Source organism: Corylus avellana, chromosome ca2 (genome assembly GCF_901000735.1).
Source record: "Corylus avellana chromosome ca2, CavTom2PMs-1.0".
NCBI lineage: Eukaryota > Viridiplantae > Streptophyta > Magnoliopsida > Fagales > Betulaceae > Corylus > Corylus avellana.
In genome coordinates, this window is record NC_081542.1 from 13,742,440 (window position 1) to 13,762,685 (window position 20,246).

The 20,246-nt window shown below is 36.4% G+C and overlaps 2 protein-coding genes across 5 annotated transcripts; both read right to left on the reverse strand.

The window, feature by feature from the left end:
• Nucleotides 1-1,490: 1,490 nt before the first annotated feature.
• Nucleotides 1,491-4,384, reverse strand: LOC132171813 (uncharacterized). Its single transcript, XM_059583216.1, has 2 exons — nucleotides 3,875-4,384; nucleotides 1,491-1,849 (listed from the first exon to the last, which is right to left on the reverse strand). The coding sequence occupies exons 1-2, from the start codon at nucleotides 4,151-4,153 to the stop codon at nucleotides 1,589-1,591; spliced, it is 540 nt and encodes a 179-aa protein (XP_059439199.1). The 5' UTR covers nucleotides 4,154-4,384; the 3' UTR covers nucleotides 1,491-1,588.
• Nucleotides 4,385-7,643: 3,259 nt separating this feature from the next.
• Nucleotides 7,644-20,021, reverse strand: LOC132171271 (auxin response factor 23-like). Of its 4 annotated transcripts, XM_059582551.1 has the most exons (15): nucleotides 19,457-20,021; nucleotides 15,299-15,411; nucleotides 12,748-12,843; nucleotides 12,571-12,627; nucleotides 11,987-12,142; nucleotides 11,225-11,309; nucleotides 10,684-10,774; nucleotides 10,243-10,407; nucleotides 10,029-10,139; nucleotides 9,627-9,702; nucleotides 9,374-9,521; nucleotides 8,779-9,221; nucleotides 8,581-8,667; nucleotides 7,959-8,149; nucleotides 7,644-7,840 (listed from the first exon to the last, which is right to left on the reverse strand). In XM_059582551.1, the coding sequence occupies exons 1-15, from the start codon at nucleotides 19,557-19,559 to the stop codon at nucleotides 7,759-7,761; spliced, it is 2,004 nt and encodes a 667-aa protein (XP_059438534.1). In that variant the 5' UTR covers nucleotides 19,560-20,021; the 3' UTR covers nucleotides 7,644-7,758. The 4 variants fall into 4 exon arrangements, with proteins under 4 accessions (XP_059438534.1, XP_059438533.1, XP_059438535.1 ...); XM_059582550.1 differs by having other exon boundaries at nucleotides 8,581-9,221; nucleotides 19,457-20,019; XM_059582552.1 differs by lacking the exon at nucleotides 11,987-12,142 and having other exon boundaries at nucleotides 8,581-9,221; nucleotides 19,457-20,018.
• Between the last annotated feature and the right edge of the window lie 225 nt (nucleotides 20,022-20,246).

Below are 20,246 nucleotides of genomic sequence, written 5' to 3' on the forward strand. Positions count from 1 at the left end.
TCTTAGGGCAATATGTAGGAGGGTTTATCATCATTCTTCTTTCTTATAATCATCATCATTTTCTCAACTTTCTTTTCTAAAAAATGGAAACTTTTCCAAATATAAACTTGTGTACTTAGAAAGCATTTAAAGAAATAGAAACTTTCTAAATAATTCTTTTAGAAATCCTTCATGCATGCAACATATCTCCATGACAGGTAAATAAAATAATCATTTACAGTTTGATACAAGAATGAATAAATAACATGACATGAAGTAATTTTAGAAGGGGTAGTGAATTTACTTACTTCTAGACTGAAGCTAAAAGTGGTCTGAAGGATCTAGTTGCTCCAATCTGACTAACACCACTAGTATATCTTTTGAAACTAATTTCTCGAGTCCGTTCTCTCTCGTGTTCTTTCTTTCTTGCAACGCTTTGTCTCGCCCTTTCTCTCTCTGTCTCGTGTAAACACTTAGAGAAAGAAGAAAGACCGAGTAGAAAACGGAAGAAGGAAGAATATGTGGAAGAGAAGGGAGTGAAGTGGTGAAATTTGTGAAGGGTGAGGACTCTATTTATAGGAAACCATCTCCATCTACCAATCTTCATCTACAACCTTCATCCACTAATCTCCATCTATAATTCTCCATCTACTAGTACCCATCTATAAATCTCCATCTACTAGTATCCATCTATAAATCTTCACCTACTAGTATCCATCTATAAATCTCCATCTACTAGTATCCATCTATAAATCTCCATCTACTAGTATCCATCTATAAATCTTCACCTACTAGTATCCATCTATAAATCTCCATCTACTATTTTTCTTACCATTTACTATCCTATTATTTCACCAATAACTATTATCTAATTACCACTCTCTGTAATATCATAAATTTCCCCAGAATTAAAATCATAGGCTAAAATGGATATCAAAATAACATCATCATCAAAATAATCTGTTTAAATAACTTTGAAAATTCCGGGGCGCTACAAGTCTCATACCACTAAACAATTTCAGTCTAGCGCCAAACAGCCCCCATTATTCTGTTGAAAAAAGCATCAGGGAATGATTGCATATAATTTGCGTCGACAGATGATTCAATCACCTCAACAACTCTCATCAAAAGTTTTAATTTTTTCTTTTTTTTTTTGGTGTTTGGCAAACCCTTTTTAGAGGAAAAATGAGAAACAAAATGGGTAAGTGAAAAAAAAAAAAAAAAATAGTGTTTGTTAACGTGAATTTTTTATAAAAGGAAAAAAAAAATGAAAGGAGAAAGGGTTGTAGTATAAGAAACAAAATGTTCATCAGCTACAACCTGTACAATCAAATCAGATATTCCTGGCCATGCCATCATTAACTCCTTTTAACAGTTCGTATATATTTTAATGAAAACACCTTTCTCAATGATTTTCTTATTCTAGTTTTCTCAATTGTAATTGAAGATGGAATAGTTTTTGATTCCAATCAACACACAAATCTCCTATAAGATTTTTTCACACATGAACAAACCAAGATTGAGTACGATGTTAGAAACTCATGTGTTGTCTATATTTGCACAAGAAAGTTGTTTGTTACTTTTCACAGAGCTCAACTTTGTTAAACAACTAGACCTGAGCTATACGTTGGACAATCAAGTTCACTGCTGCATTTGCAGAGGAGAATGCCCCATGAAAGCTTTCTTGGTAGGAAATGGATTCCAATTCTCTGGCCATCTTCAACAATATTTCGCCCAGGTCTGTTTGTTTTTGTAGCAGAGATTGGTAGTATGAATTGGCAGCAACCTTGCTGATTTCCACATTGGTTTCCTCTGGACAATACTCATCATCCAACCATTTATGCAGGGTAAACCTAAGCCACTCCGATTCCTGAAATGGAGGCTGCAAGTGTCAATAATCATTATATCTAGAGCCTCAACTGTGGATGCACCTTGAAATGTTTAACAATACCTCAAAGAAATCACTGTAAGAAAGACATAACTAATTACATTTTTGTCTCCTTCCCAATCTAAGCCAAAGAATTGCAGGTCAAGGTGGAATACAACTTCGATTCTTGCATCCCGTGTGATGCGTTGGTACAATAAATTTGCCTTGGCCAACTCAAGCATCCCATTTTATGGAAATAATTAGACAATTCTAAGCCCACCACGTGACAAACATCCGGGAATCATATTCAAAAGCCTATACTTAAAGGGGGCCAATCTCTTCAAAAATCAGGAATCACCATCACTCCCTCCAAAAATCTCTCTATTCAGTTTTTATTCTCGACAAATTTAATGACTTAAGCATTCAGGGACGGAGGTAGAAATTAGTATGGACATGGACCAAGGGCCCAAAAATTTAACTGGTGGGAGCCCGTAGGCAAAAAACAAAAAACAAAAAACTTATAAATTTTTGTTTTCCCTTATGAATTGGGGGGGAGGGGGGAGGCATGGCCTATACCGGTCCCCCATTCCTCAGTTTTGGGGACCAACGGTTTTCCTGTAACCATTTTCTCTGTTTCATAGGAGCCCTGTCATTAGTCCGATTGTTCAAAAATCTGCTTCAACATGATGCAATAGGGTAATGTTGGACACTTTTATTCAAGATACCTAGGAATAAACTCTAAAAAACTAAAGTAAAGAAGGGCAATGACGTGGTGAGAGATGCTGCCGATGATAAGGGGGTCTAGCACTTTTAAGCCATGAGACTATTCAGAAGTCCAAAGTGAGTGGAGCATTCCTAATAGTTTCACCAAATTTTACTCACCAAAATAACCAAAAATGCACTTTTGGTTATTTTAACAACTCACATTTTTAGAGTACTCAGAGCAGCCTCACTATTTTAACAATCAACTTTTATTATTTCATTTAAATATTATTTTTCAAAGATTTGTTTATTCTTAGAAAAAAAAGAAGAGAGAAACGAAAAGCAAACAAAGAAGAGAGAGAAATAAGTTGTTTAATCAATAGGTGAGTGAACAGTAATTTTTATATTCGGTAAGTACTGTTCACTTTACTATTTTTTTTTTTTTTTTTTTTTTTTTTAAGTAGTGAGTTTGAAAAGTGGAAATTTAAACTACTTTTGTTAAATTGGCTCACCAAAATAACAAAAAAATGGTTTTAGTGAGGCTGTAAGGAGTGCTTGTTATGCTGAGTCATTAAGATGTATTCATAAATCCAGAGTTAGAACATGGGTGAGTCTTCCATACTTGAAATCCAAAAACCTTATTTTAAGTCCACAGAGCCAACAAACAAACAGACAACAAACCAAGCTTGAGCTCCATGTTAGAAGCTCCAACCTATAAAGCATAAGCTATTAGATGGTGAGGCCAAACTACAACCAAAATCCACACCAAATAAATGCAGACTTTCTAACACTAACCACATTCCAACAGAATCATATTAAACCTCGTATGCCTATTTCCACTCGTGTATAGAAGAATTTTAAGAAATACAGCTTGATCATCAGTGGTTATTGATGGCTGTAACAAATAGCTGGGTGGTCTTGTTAGAATAGCAATAAAATCAGTTCACCAAGGCAATACAAACAGCAACATAAAAACGATCCATGCTTCAAAAGACCAAGAGCTGCCTTGCAGCCTTGCTTAGGAAGTCTGATTCCTAATTGGAATTTCACTCTTAATATGATTAATTGAATTATTGAAAACCATTAACGGGTTAAAACAATAATTAAAATAAAAAAAGAAAGAAAAGAAAGCCGCTCCCAAGATTCACTATCAGCTAATCTTGGTTATTCTATATAACCATAGTTTTTTAAGGTACCCAGCATATCAACACTTACTATAAATTTACAATGCTCATGACATAATAATAATGCACAAAGGTTCGAAAATAAATTATGCAAGTTAAAGTGGAAAATGGGCTAAATATGAAGAAACTGGAAAAGTTATACCTCCAAGGCCTTGGAGGGCACCGACCAATGCTCTGGGACCCTCAAGTCTTGAACTTGGGCATCTTGGGCATCTGGGTCTTCTTCTTCTCCTACTCCATGTAAATTGCTCTGTGGGTTTGGATGAGACTGAGATTTTAGAACAGTGAGTGGATGTTGAAGAGGCTGAATTGGATGAAATGAAACTGGGAAACACAGCTCAGAGGCGCCATTTGTGAGTGATATACGAGGATTACGGATTGAAATGGGTGTGGCTGGTGGAGTGAAATACAAGGACCTCATGGTTTTTGGAGTTTTGGGTTTCTTTGAATTTTTCCTTTTGACTTCCAATTTTCTGTCACTTTCTCGAGAAAGTTGGAGGAGGATAATGGAAAGGCAAGTTAACAGATGAGATTATCGGCTGGACCTGCAAAGGATTGAATGAAGACGGGAAGGGGTAGGCTGAATAGGCAGAAACGATATCGTTTCGTAAGCTCAGCCTACTACATTTACGGCGAAACACCAACACCGCCACCACCCACCACTTTTCTTACGTTGTGTGTTATTAACTTGTTACCATTGGTTTATATGAATTATAGCTAATTCTTGTCCAATAACGTATGTTTCATTTAGATGTTTTGCGATTTTGAGAAAAATAGTAATTTTTAATTACAATTTTTTTTTTTAATTATAATTAAAAATATCTACATTTTCAGAACCTTTTATCCAAACAAATTCTTAAATGAAATGCTTTTTATTCGTCTTTTTTTTTTTTTTTTTTTTAAATGTACACTTATCTCGTAAAATTGTAATGTCAAATGCAATCTAAAACCTTAAAGAAAATTTGTATCTTTTAAAGCTTTTTGCACACCATATTTTTCTTATAAAGTTCCCATATTCTTATGTGGGTGGCTTTGATCTTGGGTGCATTCATCTAAAATTATGAAGAAAAAAAAAAACTTAAAACCTCAAACCTTATGTTTAAAAGACCCTAAATCCCAAAAATAAAAAATGATATATTTTTTAGCCTTTGGATGCAATATTTTGGGAAGGAAATCCTTCCCAACTTATCTCAAAATTTTTTTTTTTTTTTCTCTTTTTTTCAGTTTTATTTGACATGACTAACACTCAACTCAACACAAAATTTTTTAACTTCACTCAATATCTTTCAACCCAACTAATAAAAAAATTTTAAAAATCAAGAAAATAAAAAATAAAAAATATATATATTTAGGGGTGGTGGCCGGCCACCCTGAAACCAGTGGGGTGGCGCAGCCACCCCCGACTGGGTTGCCGATCCACCCCCCGAAACCCAGTCGGGGGTGGTTTGGGAGGGTGGCTCGGCCACCCATTGGGTAGTTCAAAACTGCCCCAATTTTTTTTTTTAATATATATTTTTAATTTTTAATTTGATTTATTAATATTATATTTTATATTCTTCAAACAACTCAAACATAATCTCAACTCTTTTTTCTCATCAATATTTGCAATTTTGAGTTCAGTTGAGTAAAAAAAAAAAAAGTCATACACCCAAACGAGCGCTTAGTTTTTTGTTTTTTGTTTTATTTTTTTGTTAATTCTTATATGCCTAAAACTAAAAGTGAGTGCTCAACTAACCAAAGGGTACAAAAACATGAAGTTTGAAAGGAACTTTTCACTGACATTGTTGTTTCCAATTAGACGGGAAATGGAAGATTGGGCATTGTTGAAATTAACGGCTCTCATTTCTTTCGCTCTCTTCTTTTAGATTTTGAGTGCGTTTGAGGTAGCAATTTTATCATTAAGAATGTAATTTTAAATTAAATTGTTAAATATTTAAAAATGTAAACAATCTATATTCTTAAATCGCAAGTAAGAATGTATTTTTTTGAAAATGCAAAAATTTAAAGGCTAAATTACAGTTTTAAATGTCAAATCGTTATTTTGCCAAACGTATAATTGCGTTTTTAAAAATCATGTTTTCAAATTGCATATTTTAAAATTATTATTTTTAAATCACACTTTATGAAATCATAAACCCAACCCGAGCATACATAAGCCCATACAATTTCCACGATACAAATATATGAGCTACTAGTTTTTTATTAGTGGTTGATGTGGTCAATATGGTTTTATTCTCACATTTATGTTATTGATGAGAAAAATAGGGTATTACAATGAGGCTTCTTCTATGAGGATCACTTTTTTTTTAAAAAAAAAAAATTCCGATTTCATTCATGAATAATCAAGAGCATAAAAACTCTTACAATCATAGAGCATAAAGCTCTGAAATTTATAGCCGAAGCTAATGGATTACACGTCATAGAGGTTAAAAATATACAAATCTTACATTGAAATCCTATGATCTTCAGCTTATAGAACATATCTGCCCGATGCAGATTCAATCCGGGACATAGGTAGTCATTCTTCAAGCATGAGTAAAAGCACCACACCAAAAGTAGTCCTTCTTGACCTGAAAGGCCAAAAAATTATTTACGTCCTAAGCCCAAACGCCAGGACAATAAAACAAGTAAGAAAATACAGGAAAAAAAAACACAACACAGCAGCAAACATTGGAGCAAAGAGCTGAGGAAGCTGCTGACGGCGCAAAAAAAGGGTGATGGAGAGATGCGGTAAAGATCGGCAACACAGTGGACATGGCAAGGCGGAGTCACGACGGCTACCATGCTATGGGGCACCAAGAGAAAAAAGCTCTAAGCAAAAATGGAACAAACGGGAAAACCGCACAGGCAGAGAGGGGGGGAACAGGGAGCAAGGCTTCCTCCCTCCTCCAAACAGGACCTGTAATTAAAACTTAAAAGCTTTTTTCTATGAGGATCACTTCATTTCTAAGAGAAAGCATATTTTTTGCTAGCTTATGAGCTGAACCATTCACTTCTCTTTTAACGTAAACACCCCTCAAACTGTTGTAAAGAATTTAGCACTATCCTAACATCAACATCGTCAATTAATTAGCCATAGTTGTTGTAAAGAATTCAGCACTATCCCAACATCAACGTCGTCAATTAATTAGCCATAATTACAGCAATTTTTTTCTGCACTACTTGTAATGTATCTCCTTCGAATTCCACTTGAGGTGATATGTCTTTACTATGAAAGATTATTATGGGATTCTTAGCAAATCACTTCTAATATATAACGAAGTCATTTGAATATGATTTTAAAATTGTGTTCCCCGTGATTTGACAAGCTAAACGATCACTTTTAAACAAAATTACAAAAAATGTCTTGTTTGAGAGTGCGTTTAAAAAACATAGTAAATTTTTCACGTTTTCAAATTGCAAATAAAGGGTTACATTTTTTAAAACAAACAATTTTAAAAATCAAAATGCGATTTTAAATTCAAAACCACAATCGTATCAAACACTTAACTGCGTTTTAAAATCGTTATTTTCTCAAACGACACGTATTGAAATCGCTAAACCAAACAAGCACTCGGACCGTAAACTATAGTCAACATTATTTGTTCCATTGTCAGCATAAGATGACAACAAAATCAATATTGATGGGCAAATTCTGTCTGCCCCACACATACATGCAGATCAGGATCAACAGCAGTATAAGCTTTTAACACCATCCACAAATGAACCCAGATTAGCAAGAACATAACTATTCCTTTGCACATACTAATGCATTTGGCAAATAGCACTTGCTCATAACTAGAAAGATCAAGAAAGTAAGTCAGCATTACTATGTAGTACTCCCCTTGACTAAAGAAATTGCTAATTTGTATCTGTTAAAGCTTGTTTCGACCTGAATTCAATCTTTAATCAATCCTTATTTTCATCATACATATACTCATGAACTTGAAAATATATATGATATTATAAAATTCATCTCAAAAAAGACTGCAAAGTTCTGGTTTTTTCAAGTTATGGCAACTCATGAAATCCACAATTGAATCCCTATTAGATTCCAATTTCTTGTATTGGCTTGTCAATTTCTTCCTTTGGACAGATGAAGATCCTCCGCACCATGAGGCAAAATTCCCTGCATAAATAAAACAAATAACAACAAATTAGGCCAGTCATACCAATATCAGATCAAACTCAAAATACCACCACCTAAGACATATTATCTGAGACTGATATAGGTTTTGGTTCTTAACTGCCATGGTTTATCTCCAATCAGCATCATGAATCCTTCTTCATCTGTAAAGGTTACGTGCCATCCACTGGTTCCATGAATCAAGCTTCCTTGGAAATCAAACATCTGGTCAAGCTCAGAAATGAGTTCATCATACCCATCGAAACGCATGAGGTCAACTGATCTTCCAAGTGCAGATCCATACTTGAGCACCTGGAACAGTACATTTCACAGATCCTCAAGATTAGTTTTCTCACATTAACTGGGCCATAACAAGGATTTGTAAAGAAGCAACTTTGGATTCCGTGCCTGCACTGATATTCTTCTAAGGCAACTTCAAAGAAGAATGGACTTAAAAGCCTAATTCTTTGTCAATAAAAGAATCAAGTCTAAATGATATGTATATGTAGCTTCAATTAAGCACTATCATTCTAAAACTTCCACACAAGTCCCCATTTAACAATTCTAGAAATGAAGTGATTACTTGCTTATACTAAATGCAGGCACTTTAATTTGTTTGATGTTGCTTAACCTCAATCTGATAACTTACCATGAAAGTTCAATACATGTAATTCAATCAGTATTACTTGCCCTCGAAGTTGTTCCTAACATTATATAAAAGCAATTAAAATAATAAAAAGTACCTTTGTGCAACTCCTGCTAGTGACAGAGCAATTCTCACATTGTTTCTCCAGAAGGACGCCAGAGATATCCTTGGAGGGCTCTGAAACCTGGATAGTTTCAGAAACACTTGAGTGAGATGTTCGAGAGAAAGAACAAGGACTACAAAGTTCACAATAATTGGCAACTTGTACTGAAGGGAGCTCCGGGTGACTATTAACTAAATTGACTCCAAAGAGCATGTATCTCGTACGGCCAGTTGGTTGGGAAAGAGGAGCTTCATTCTCATCCCTTGATTCAGAAGCCCTGCATTCCTGGGATCCAGTATTGCTAGTGGTGACATTTGAAACTGAATTGTTTCTGCTAACTGCATCATTGTCACATACTACAGAAGTAGTAATTATTTGGGGGCACGGGTAAGTGGTGCAAGGAGCAGCCATATTTCCAGCAGGAGATGGTACTGTGTTGCTACTAAGTCGATAAAGATGGTCATGCATTGGATGACATAGCTGATTCTCCAATCCCAAATGCCTGTAGATCAAATGTGGAAATATGGCTGAGGTTTGTGCACCCAGTTCTTGAGCACCTGTTTTCCTGTCTTCTTGACCTTGCAAGACCTTTGGGTGTCTCGGAGGTGTAAACTCAACCGGACTCTGAAATAAGCCTAAAAGACAAAGAAATATGATTAACAAGAAAACAGACTCCAGTTGAGGATATAGACATAGACTAGTAAAACATATCTTCCAGCTTTTCCGAAATCTAGAGAAACCATCCAAGTTTGAAACTCAAAACAGAAGATAAATGAGGGCCACAGACCATCTCTGGTCCTGCTAGAAAACCCAGGCAATGCTGGATCAAGTGGCCGCGTCCTCTTCTTCTTGTTGGTTGATTCTATCAGCTCAATGTTCCAAGGCGAAACCCTTTCAGGATGCAAAAATGTGTCCGATGTGGAATCCCACTGCACCTGACTTGATGTAAAATCTAATTCAGCAAAAGAATTACTAAAACTACAAAATATCAGTTTAAAGGGCCAAGGAGCATATTGAAAGTCATGAAAAGGGCTTGTTACCTGAAGGCATCTCCATTCTGAACCAGGCCACCTAATACAATCAATATCTCCAATACCAACTACAGTACCTGTAGGTCTGGTTGACACAGCAACAACATTCAGTCAAAGGAATATAGATGGCAAATATATGCTTCAATGTGGGAAGATTATCTGTGATAACTATTTTATTCTAACCATTCTTGCTATTATAAGTCATAGCATGTCACACCCTGCAATTAAAGCATCTTCACTCATTCTTCTAAAATGCATGGACTTAAGCACAAGTAATGCTGTATGTCTATTTTCAGGGGTGGTAGGGTTGGAGTGATAAGCTTTCATTAGAATTTGAAATAAGTAAGAATCCCAAAAGGACTAATTGTGAAAGATAGAGCCAAGTGTTCCAGAAAGGCTAGGCTTAATTACCTCTTTTCTGAACATTCTTCACCATCAGGCTGCATTCTAAACCTTGTTCCAACTGAATAGACACTTCTATTCAACTTTGTGTAAGGTATGATAAATTCAGAAGGACTTGTCCTGCACAAGATAAATTAAATGGTTCCTTAAATACTACCAAAAAGAATCTTTGTGCCCAATAATACTTTCAAAGATACAGAGTAAACCCCTATCATCAGCTTACCAAGGGTGGTAGTACACAGTAAACATGGTTCCAGAAGTAACAGCATGGAAAGCGCTGGCGAGAATGCCATGTTGCATGCTGTGGCGAGATATGACAGACGTTGCTACATTATTTAGTTGTTTCATTGCACGGCGGACCCCAACACGAAGTTGTCCATTTTCTCCTCTGTTAAGCAAGAATAATAATAAATAAAAATAATAACAAAACATTAATAATGGAGAAAATAATAATAGTTATTCATGTAACAGACTGAGAGATAATTGAACAACTGAAGACAGCAAAGTACTAGAAACTCCCTCCACAAATTAAATATTTTGAATGTTCCATGATATAATGCCTACCTAGATTCAAGAAATGCTAGAAAATACACCACCAAAAAAAATCCTAGAACATTTGCATGAGAGAGAGAAAGAGAGAGAGAGAGAGAGAGAGAGAGAGAACCTAAGGAAGATACATGTATCCCCAGCAACAAGCTTCTTTGCAGTCACAAAGCTACTCCAACCACTAGTGAGCAAGTGCCGCCTTGGCTGACCTACATTTAGTGCAGTGGAGAAATGCAGCTAAAACTAGAGGCGTTATAAGTATGAGAAATATTCTCCAAACCCTAGACAACTTGTCAGATATATCAATTGTAAATGTAAAATCAACCACATGGTGGTTCTTAAGACACTGGTCCATTGTGTATCATATAGGACTCAAACTTAGCCCATGACAATTTTTCACCATATAAATGAGTCCGGTTTTTATTTTCGAGTCGGTTGCTTAAAATAAGAGTACTTCAATTCAAGAAACAACCCTTTTTATCATGGCAATGCCTCCAATTTATCTGTTTAATGACATGTAAATCACAGTGAACTGATACAATTTCCATGGAACACCCAAACATCCATGTTTTGTTTGTGATTCATCAAAGCACTGAAATTAATGCAAAGATTATTACAGGCACAGATGCTTCCAGATGAAATGAGCTTAGTAGGCATACCGCGATAAATATGGCGGAAGTGCCATTTAAACCCTTGCAAGTCTTTGGCGACCAGTCCCTGTACAGGTGGTTCTTGAGACATGTTCTACAACAACACCAATAACAAATGAATGAGCCAGATTCTTATCCAATACTTGAAACAAGCTTGTCAAGTACAATTGATTCCACAAGGAAGAGAATGTGATGAAAGATTCTGTAATTCCAAATACCGGCAAAATGGAAAGGACCAACATATATAACATACTTATTTTTTATTTCTCGCAAATAATTGGAATAGGAAGAAGAGAAAATGGGTGGACACATTCTAGTATTTCATATTGTTACAAGCTAATTATGCCAGAGAAGCCAAAAATCAACTATTCTAAGGTGTCTTTCAGAAAATACCTCATGAAAGCCTAATTAAACTCTAATCCAAACAACTTAATGTCAGTCATTTTTTTTTTCCACACATGCTGTCTGTCATAAGAGCTATGTTTGGCAACAGCCGGGGTCGGCACTGTAGCTGGAACGGCACTGTTCCAGCTACAGTGCCAACTGACAGGTGGCAACAAAAATTGACTTTTTCATATTAAAATTTTTTTTTTTTTTTTAAAAGCAAAATATTAAAAAAAAAAAATTTAATATGAAAAAGTCAATTTTTGCTGCCACCTGTCAGTTGGCACTGTAGCTGGAATAGTGCCGTTCCAGCTACAGTGCCGGCCCCGGCTGTTGCCAAACATAGCTAAGATTTTTAAAGATAAAAGTCCTGAAAGGGATACTAACAAGAGGTGGGAAGCACTCAACAGCCTGTTGCTTGGGAACAGAGAATCCACCATGTGTGCTTGTATCAGAAGGAGTGAGCCTTTTGACAAAGGAGCACACACTAGCTCTCTGAGGTGAAGACACAGCATTCTCATCCTCTGAACTTATCTCATCTTGCTGCAAGAAGTCAAAGCAATACAATATTTGTAACCGACAGAAATAGCGGAAGAAGATGGAAATTACTTGAAGATGAAACAATTCAAGATCTAACTCATGAATCGCCATCAACACCAGAAGTTTCAAATGCTATAAAATAACTAGAATTGAGGTTATGTAGAGAGCAGGAAATTGGTTTGTTCCAGTTTCCGAACACCAGATGAAAGACAAAGTATCTTCTTGCATGCACAGGCGCACATTGGAATTACTACAAATCCTGTAAAGAGGACAGAACTCTCAAGCTCACAGTTTGAATGGCTTCAAAAATCTATTAATCTCATGTTCCTGTGACTTCACAATGCGCCTCGAGTAAAATAGGATAAGAGACCATTCAGCTATGCACAAATATATGCCGGACCCCTTGAACATCTCAGCACTCATTAGCTTACCTCTGCCACTGGAAGCAAAGTAACTTGAGCAAACACCTCATCTGTTTGAGAGTCAGCCTGCAAAACCAAATGGATCATAAAGAGGTCCACTTAAAGTATCCTCAAATCCCAAGTCAGAGACACGGTTCAAAGCAAATACTAGAATAGATTATCAAGAAAAAGATGGCGATGATGTACCTTTAGCTGAACATAAACAACCTTGCAAAGGATCTTAGAAGATAAATTGTAAATTGGCATTTCCATCATACCGTCTTGGTCGGTATAAGCCTCAACCTACACCAGATATCATATAACCAAGTATGAACCCAGACAAGCAAGCAGAACAATAATGTTGCTACAAGATATAATATGTCAAGCAAACATGTCACTTGTTTAAAACATACAGGGTTGGCTGCTAATGGAATATAAATGTGTATCCGTGGGCATTTACATGGGATTTAAAGGTGTAAACATATCATTTTGATCAGAACCAATGCGTAAATCCGAGCTACCCCAGCATTAATAACATTGGACAGTTTTAAAGATTTCGTTTATTGCCACCTGTTCAAGTTTCTACTAGTTTCTACTGCCTGGTGCCAGTGGCTACCATTTGAAAGACAGCCCATAAAAGATGATAGTTGATATTTGATAGAGTAGTAATAAACCCACTCGAACATAATCGAAAAAACCCGAGACCCAATCGAGTACAAGACCTGTGACATCCCATATCGCCTGGGTATGGAGATAGAGATGTGCTTATATGTATACTTACACCCTTCATGATAAACGCGTTTTAAAGCCGTAATGGTCATGATCCCATTAAACTTCGTAGTTAAGCGAGCTTATGCGAAAATAGTACCAAGATGGGTGACTACTTAGGAAGTCTGATTCAAGAGAGTCAAAAGCGGACAATATTGTGTGTCAATGGAGTGGAGTGTTACAAATGGTATCAAATTCATAGCCCAACCTAAGAAGGGGGGAGCGTGCACAAGTCCATGAGGGTCGCTACTGGGCACTCGTTGGGACGCCAAGAATAGGCTAATCCCATGAGAGTCGCCAACGGGAACCCTCGGTTCTAAGAGGGGGTATTGTGATGTCTCATATCACCTGGATATGGTGATGGAGATGTCCTTATTTATATACTTTCACCATTTCTGACAACAATACGTTTTAAAGTTGTGATAGTTATGATCTTATCAGAACTTCACAATTAAGAGAGCTTATGCAAGAGTAGTATCAAGATGGACCTCTTAGGAAGTCTGATTCTGAAGAGCCAAAAGCGAACAATCTTGTGTATCAATGAAATGGGGTGTTACAATACCTACTTCTGCAAAGGCCCAAGAGAGGCCCAATAGCCTAATTAAAGCCCTGCTATTATTAAAACCCAAGGAAGAGCCTGCCACAAGGCCACTACCACTATGGCCCAAGAGAGCCCAAGATAACCAAATGGAAAGCATGCTGCTACAAAGGCCTAAGAAGGGGCCCAAGAGGACCTTCTCACTCAGGTAGGACATTAATTCATTCTCTACACTCAAGAGGGCTCTTCTCCGATCCTTACTCTCTCCATTTACCCCACCCTTCTTCCTCTTTTGTAGGTTTTGAAGAAGGCTCAGTCTGGACGTGCGAATGTTGGATCTTTCCTTACTCTCTCCATTTACCCCCACCCTTCTTCCTTTTTTGTAGGTTTTGAAGAAGGCTCAGTCTGGACGTGCGAAAGTTGGATCTTTCCGGGTCCAACAGTAGTTTCACACATAAAATCCCAAAAGCATTGGTGATGAATGGTGAGCCACCCCCTTAAAAAGAAACTTGAAAAAAAAGAAAAAAGAAAATCCTTTTTGGCCTTCAAAAAAGTCTATATAAAAAAAATAAAAAATAAAAAATATCACCTCTAGAATTCTAAATGGACCCCTTTAATCTTTCCAGAAATCTTAAAAAGACGCTTGACCCTCCCAAAATCTGAGAAAAAAAAATATTCATATATTTTTAAAATCAATCAATTTCTTTGTCAAGACCTAGAAAAAAGAGCATTCGAATTTTTATTTTTATTTTTTGAAACCCAAAAGTTTGACCTCTAAAAAGTTTCTATATGCAAAAGATTTCATTGTGTTAAAACATGCTGAATCAAATACCTTTTCGAAAAACTTAAACCGATAAAAAAATTATGAATTTAATATTTTAACACTCCTCACATATGAACTCATACCGTCATACTTCATTTTAATAAATAAGACTCAACACGTGAAAAAATTTAATTATAATAAGAGAAAACTTATGATGTTAAGAATTAATATTGAGGATCACTGTTTTGATATCATGCGACTTTGTTCCATCCTCCTCTCAACTTCTCTCTCTTTCTCCTCCACTTTTTCTCCTTTTTCCACAACCTCCTAGCACCCCCTAAATCTCCTACTCCTCTGCCTCTCAAAGTTATCTGCCCTAGCCCAAGTAAACATCCCTGCCTACTGCCTATAATGAAGGAAATAGGGCAAAGCAACTATCATAAAAAGAACACAAATGCACCCAAAATGTTCGTGTCTTAAGTTCATAGCATCTATATAATCAAATCACACATTCATAAATGTGTCACCATCTTTTTTTATAACATCTATATATATATGTGTGTGTGTGAGATTTGGTGTTCCATCAAATCATGTGTGCCCAAGTCTTTTTCTAAGTTGCTTTGAGGAAAAAAAAAAAAAAAAAAGACTATTATATTGAAAGGAAAAAAGGGTGCAGGAGATAATGGAACCTGTTCAATGTGACCTTGAGGGAAGTAGAAAACCTTCTCCCCAACGCGCGGAACGTAAACATGAGACCCAGCACATTCCAGCCACAGTTCAGTATACAAATCATCTTTCTCTCCTAAGATCATAACAGAGTAAAATTAACATGAGACCCAGAAATAGTAACAGAAAACCAATAGTAAACATAGAAAGAAGAGACAAGGAGAGGCAAATCCGAGAACCCATTGACTGGATAATTAAGTATAAACAAATAGGATGCCAATTTACGGATGATTTAAGCAAAATGACTAACATAATAGAAACCCATTTCAGTGATGACTGAGCTGAAGAGATTTGAGACAAAATTAAGTGATTTAATTGCTGGTTCAATGGGAGATAGATCTCACAGTCATTTGCATGAGTCTGAAATACAGAACTGAAAACCAAAGACGTCAAGAGTTTTATGAAAAAAAAAAAATCTCTAAAGTGAAATAAAGACTTGACAAATAAATTAAAGTGAAAATTTTAATCAAATTCGTCAAAATGATCTTTACGTTTTTTTACGACATATACAAAAAACCAGGTATGACCTCCTCTAAAGCATTGCTACTCCTACATTCTTGCCATTTTAGCATATAATTTAAAACAACAAATCACAAAGAAAAAGCAAAAGAAAAAGAGTAAAATAAAGGGATGGAAACGGTGACGATGGGGCAAAATCCCTGCCGTTGGTAGTGGTGGGATGATGGAGACCAACTTTCGGGCAAATCCGTCATAAGAAAATAGGTTATACCTTAAGATTCCAATATTAGATGAAGATAATCTTAATGGCATTGAAAAGTTTATTTAAAGTGCTACGCAATCATATTTTATGAAGATTTATCAATTTCAAGATTTATTAGATCAAAACGGGTTGTTAAGAGAAATGCAAAAACATTTCCCAAGAGGCTCAATCAATGCACATTCGATTGAGTGTTGCATCTTATAACAATTAGAGACATTCGGCCACAAGACTTTGTCCAAAAGTTCCATTCGAACGAGACTTTATCCATTCAAACATCATGACTTGACATTTTCCTTTTGTTTAACTTTCCTAGTAGGGTTTGGTCCATTTGGACTTGTTTTTCTATATAAACCCACTTAGGACAGCTTAATTAGGCCGCCGCTTATGTTGTATTTTCTTTGATTTCCAAAAAGAAACATTCAAAGGTTGAGTTTTTATTTATTTTATTTTATTTTTGATTTTGCCTCAAATCCTTGATCTCTTGGTTTTGAAATAAGTTACGAGTTTTGTGTATGTTAAATTTGTGACCCATTGCACTACGCTACATCAGTTGATATCATGGCCCAAATTTATTATTTTTTTTCCTATCATCGCACCAAGAGGAGCACATGGAGGAGGAAACAGACATGCAACTATTGGTGATGTGTATCAGTGTATGAATACGAAGAGGCAACACAATTAATGATCAATTGACAGCATGTTTGTAATGATTGGAGGAACGAGATGACATGCATGGAGGAGGAAACAGACATGCAACTATTGGTGATGTGTATGAGTGAGAAGAGGCAACATAATTAATGATCAATTGACAACATGTTTGTAACGATTGGAGGAAAGAGATGATTGGTTTGGTGATCAAATATTTGAAAAAATTGGAGCACTAACCAAGCAATTTGCTGCCATGGGTGGTGCTAATGGTCACTGCCGTCAACCAAATCCCTTTTTTGTGGAGGAGGATCACGAATGTATCGTTAAAGAGGCTTGATTTCAACAAAATGAGGTAAGGTTTGATGCATTAGGTCAATTACGTGCCGCCACGATTGTTGTTAGTAAGCCTCAAATCCACCTAATGTGGATGAAGAATATGAAATTGTTGAGGTAGACTTTTTGGTAAATTGGACCTCTACATCGATCTACGACATCTATCCTAAAAAAGATGATCTATTGGAGAAGGTAAGTCTTTCAGTTGATATAGTAAAATTTGTTGAAGAGAATGATGTTTATCATGTGATTGACGAAAGCTCAAAGAGTGAAGTATTTGAGTTGGGTTTTGAGGAAATTAGCTTTGTTGATTTCCTTGGGATTGAAGAGTTTCTATCAAGTTCTCCTAATAATGATTTTGATATTGGTTTTTGTGTGATGGAGGAAAATTTTTATTTTAGAGGGAGGGAAAAAAAAGTGAGGAGATTTTTATAGAGATTGAGTTTGAGAAGATAAATGAAGGATTTGTGAAACTTGAACTATCTCAAGTTGGCATAAAGGATTTCAGAATTACTATTCACAATTATCCTATGAATGGTTTCATTTTGTTTTTGTTTCAGTTTGTTTTGGTATTGAGAAATATGAGACATCCAAAAAGTTGAGGATGATACAAGCAAGTCTTTAGGCAATGCGGGGCAAAGACAACGGGAATTTGAAGACGATCGAACTCTCTCTAATCAAGGGAGGATGATACAAGCAAGTCTTTAGGCAAATCCATCATAATAAAAATTAAAGTCATATCTTGAGATTTCAATATCGAATGAAGACAATTTTTGTGGAATTGGAAAGCTTATTCAAAGGGCTACGAAAGTCATATTTCATGAAGATTTTGACCAAGACATCCAATCGAAGCTTGTTCGACCGCGGGACGTTATCACAAGGTTTTGTTTGAACAAGACTTTTATTAGTTCAAACGCAACTCAACAATTTCATTTTGTTTTACCTTCCTAGTAAAGTTTGGACTTGTTTTTCTACATAAACACTTAGGTCGCACTTTATGTTGTATTTTCTTCAATTTTCTATAAGAAATAGTCAAATGTTTTTTTTTTTTTTTTAATCTTATTTTGCTTGAAATCCTTGACTATGCTCTTAGCTTTGGAAAGATTTGTAAGTTTTGTATCCGTCAATTCTAGGACCCATTACACCACGTTGCATCATGAGGTTCCTCAAAAACCCACCCCACCCTGGTCATGATGGTTCACGAGGGAACCCCACCCTACGGAGGTGGTCTCGAGGGTGGAGGGTCCCCTTGTGATCCACTCACAATGAGGGGATTCCTTCATGAGCACCTTTGCAAGGTGGAAGCGGAGGTAGTCGTAAGGGATGGGGTTCCCTGTAAACCACCTCCGTGAGAGTGGGGATGGGTCATCAGGAACCCGGCCACCACGAAAAGTAGGGATTTTCCTTCATCTCCAACTCTCTCTCTCTCTCTTTCTCTCTCTCTTTTTTGGCAAGAATGTATGCATGACAATGTTTTATAGGTCTTATATGGATTTTTTTTTTTCTTTCTTTTTTTACATGTGGCACAAAATTTGTTAATTTTTTAGACATTAATATATATATATATATTTTTTTGATTTGGCACCAGGTATCTGGAGCTTTGCTCCGACTAATCTTGGAGGTACATAGGCTCTCGGCAATGAGTTTTTCACAAGTGCACATTGATTAATTCAAGGTGCGAATCCTTAGTTCGATGGCCTCAATTAAGAAGTAGTTTGCATTTAATGAGTTTCGAACCTAAAACTTTAAGGAGCATCCTCAAAGTCCTAAGATGTCCAACCACTGAGCCAATCCCTTACAGTTTTTAGACAGAAAATTAACGAAACAACCATTTTAATTTAATGAAGGTGAAAAGCACATGGATCAAATTTGGTACTTTTAAAAATCCAACGATTTTTTTTTTTTTTTTTAATAAAGTGTTAAGATAAGGGAACGAAATTTATATTTAACCCTAAATTAAAATGCCCATCATTGATTGAGCTTTTGATCACGTAGAAGAAGAGAGCTACGGCCGGCCCTCTACTCTTTGTGAGTAACAAGCTGTGTTTGCTTGATTACTCCATTATGAGAACAGTATCACAAACAAACTAAGGTGATATATAGAACTCAAAAAATATAACAAATATATTTAAATAACACAGAAAAATATGAAATACATGAAAGATGCAAAAAAACAATATAAAAATCACATTATTCATCAGAAATTACTCTAAAACGAAGAACTAGGAATCATTAACATGCATCACATATTCACTGAGAAAAAAAAAAAAGGCAAAAAATGAAAACCCATCTAAGTATATAACAATATAAGCCCCTTGTAAACAGAAATTAAGCAAAACAAGTAAAAGAATAGAAAACCCAAATAGGAAAAATTTCAAAAAGGAGCCAACTTTCCCAAGTTCCGAGAGGTCATTTTTACCTTGCTTATTGTGAGAAGGGAAGCCACCATCCATCCGTCTTCTGCTCTCACTTGCTGCTAGGGTTGCTCTCAACTCCTCCCCTTGTAGACCAACACTACTCATCTCTCTTTCCCTCTCAGAGCAGCAGATGAGAAGGCAGAAGAGAAGAGGAAAATGAAGAAGACCCACAAAATAAAAAGCTAAAAGAATAAGAGAGAAAGAGAGAGCGAGAGAGAGAGAGAGAGAAAGGACAAGCTATTTAAGAATCAGGGTGTGGCGTGTCCTCTGCAGAGCGTTCAATGTGTTGAGATTGTTACACTTACACACACCCATCTCTCTCTCTCTCTCTCTTCAGGTACGTACCTTCACTACCAGTCTACCACGCCACTCTCTCTCTCCCTACTGTGTGGCGTGATGTTTATTGCTGTCCTTGTAACGTTTATTGATGCATGTGTGTCGCGGAGAGAGAGAGAGGGGGGGGATGTGGCGATGAGGGGTATATGATGGAGGTGGGGGTGGTGTGGCGTGGTTGTACATTTTCAGCGTTCTTTCCGCTTCAATTCCCTGCTCGATTCCTCGCCTCCAGCCACGCGTACGACACCGGCCCCTTTCTCTCTCTTTCTCTCTGGCGATATTAGCTACTTTGGGCCCGATATCATCTATGTGCTTTATTGTCTCCCCTGCCTGCATGCACATGCATGCGATCGCCCTTTCTTTCTTTCTTTCTGTTTTTTTTTTTTTTTTTTGTCTTTGGATCTTCTGGCTTTCTCCGTCACTATTTTTTTTTTTCTTTTTCCTTTTCGTCCGTTT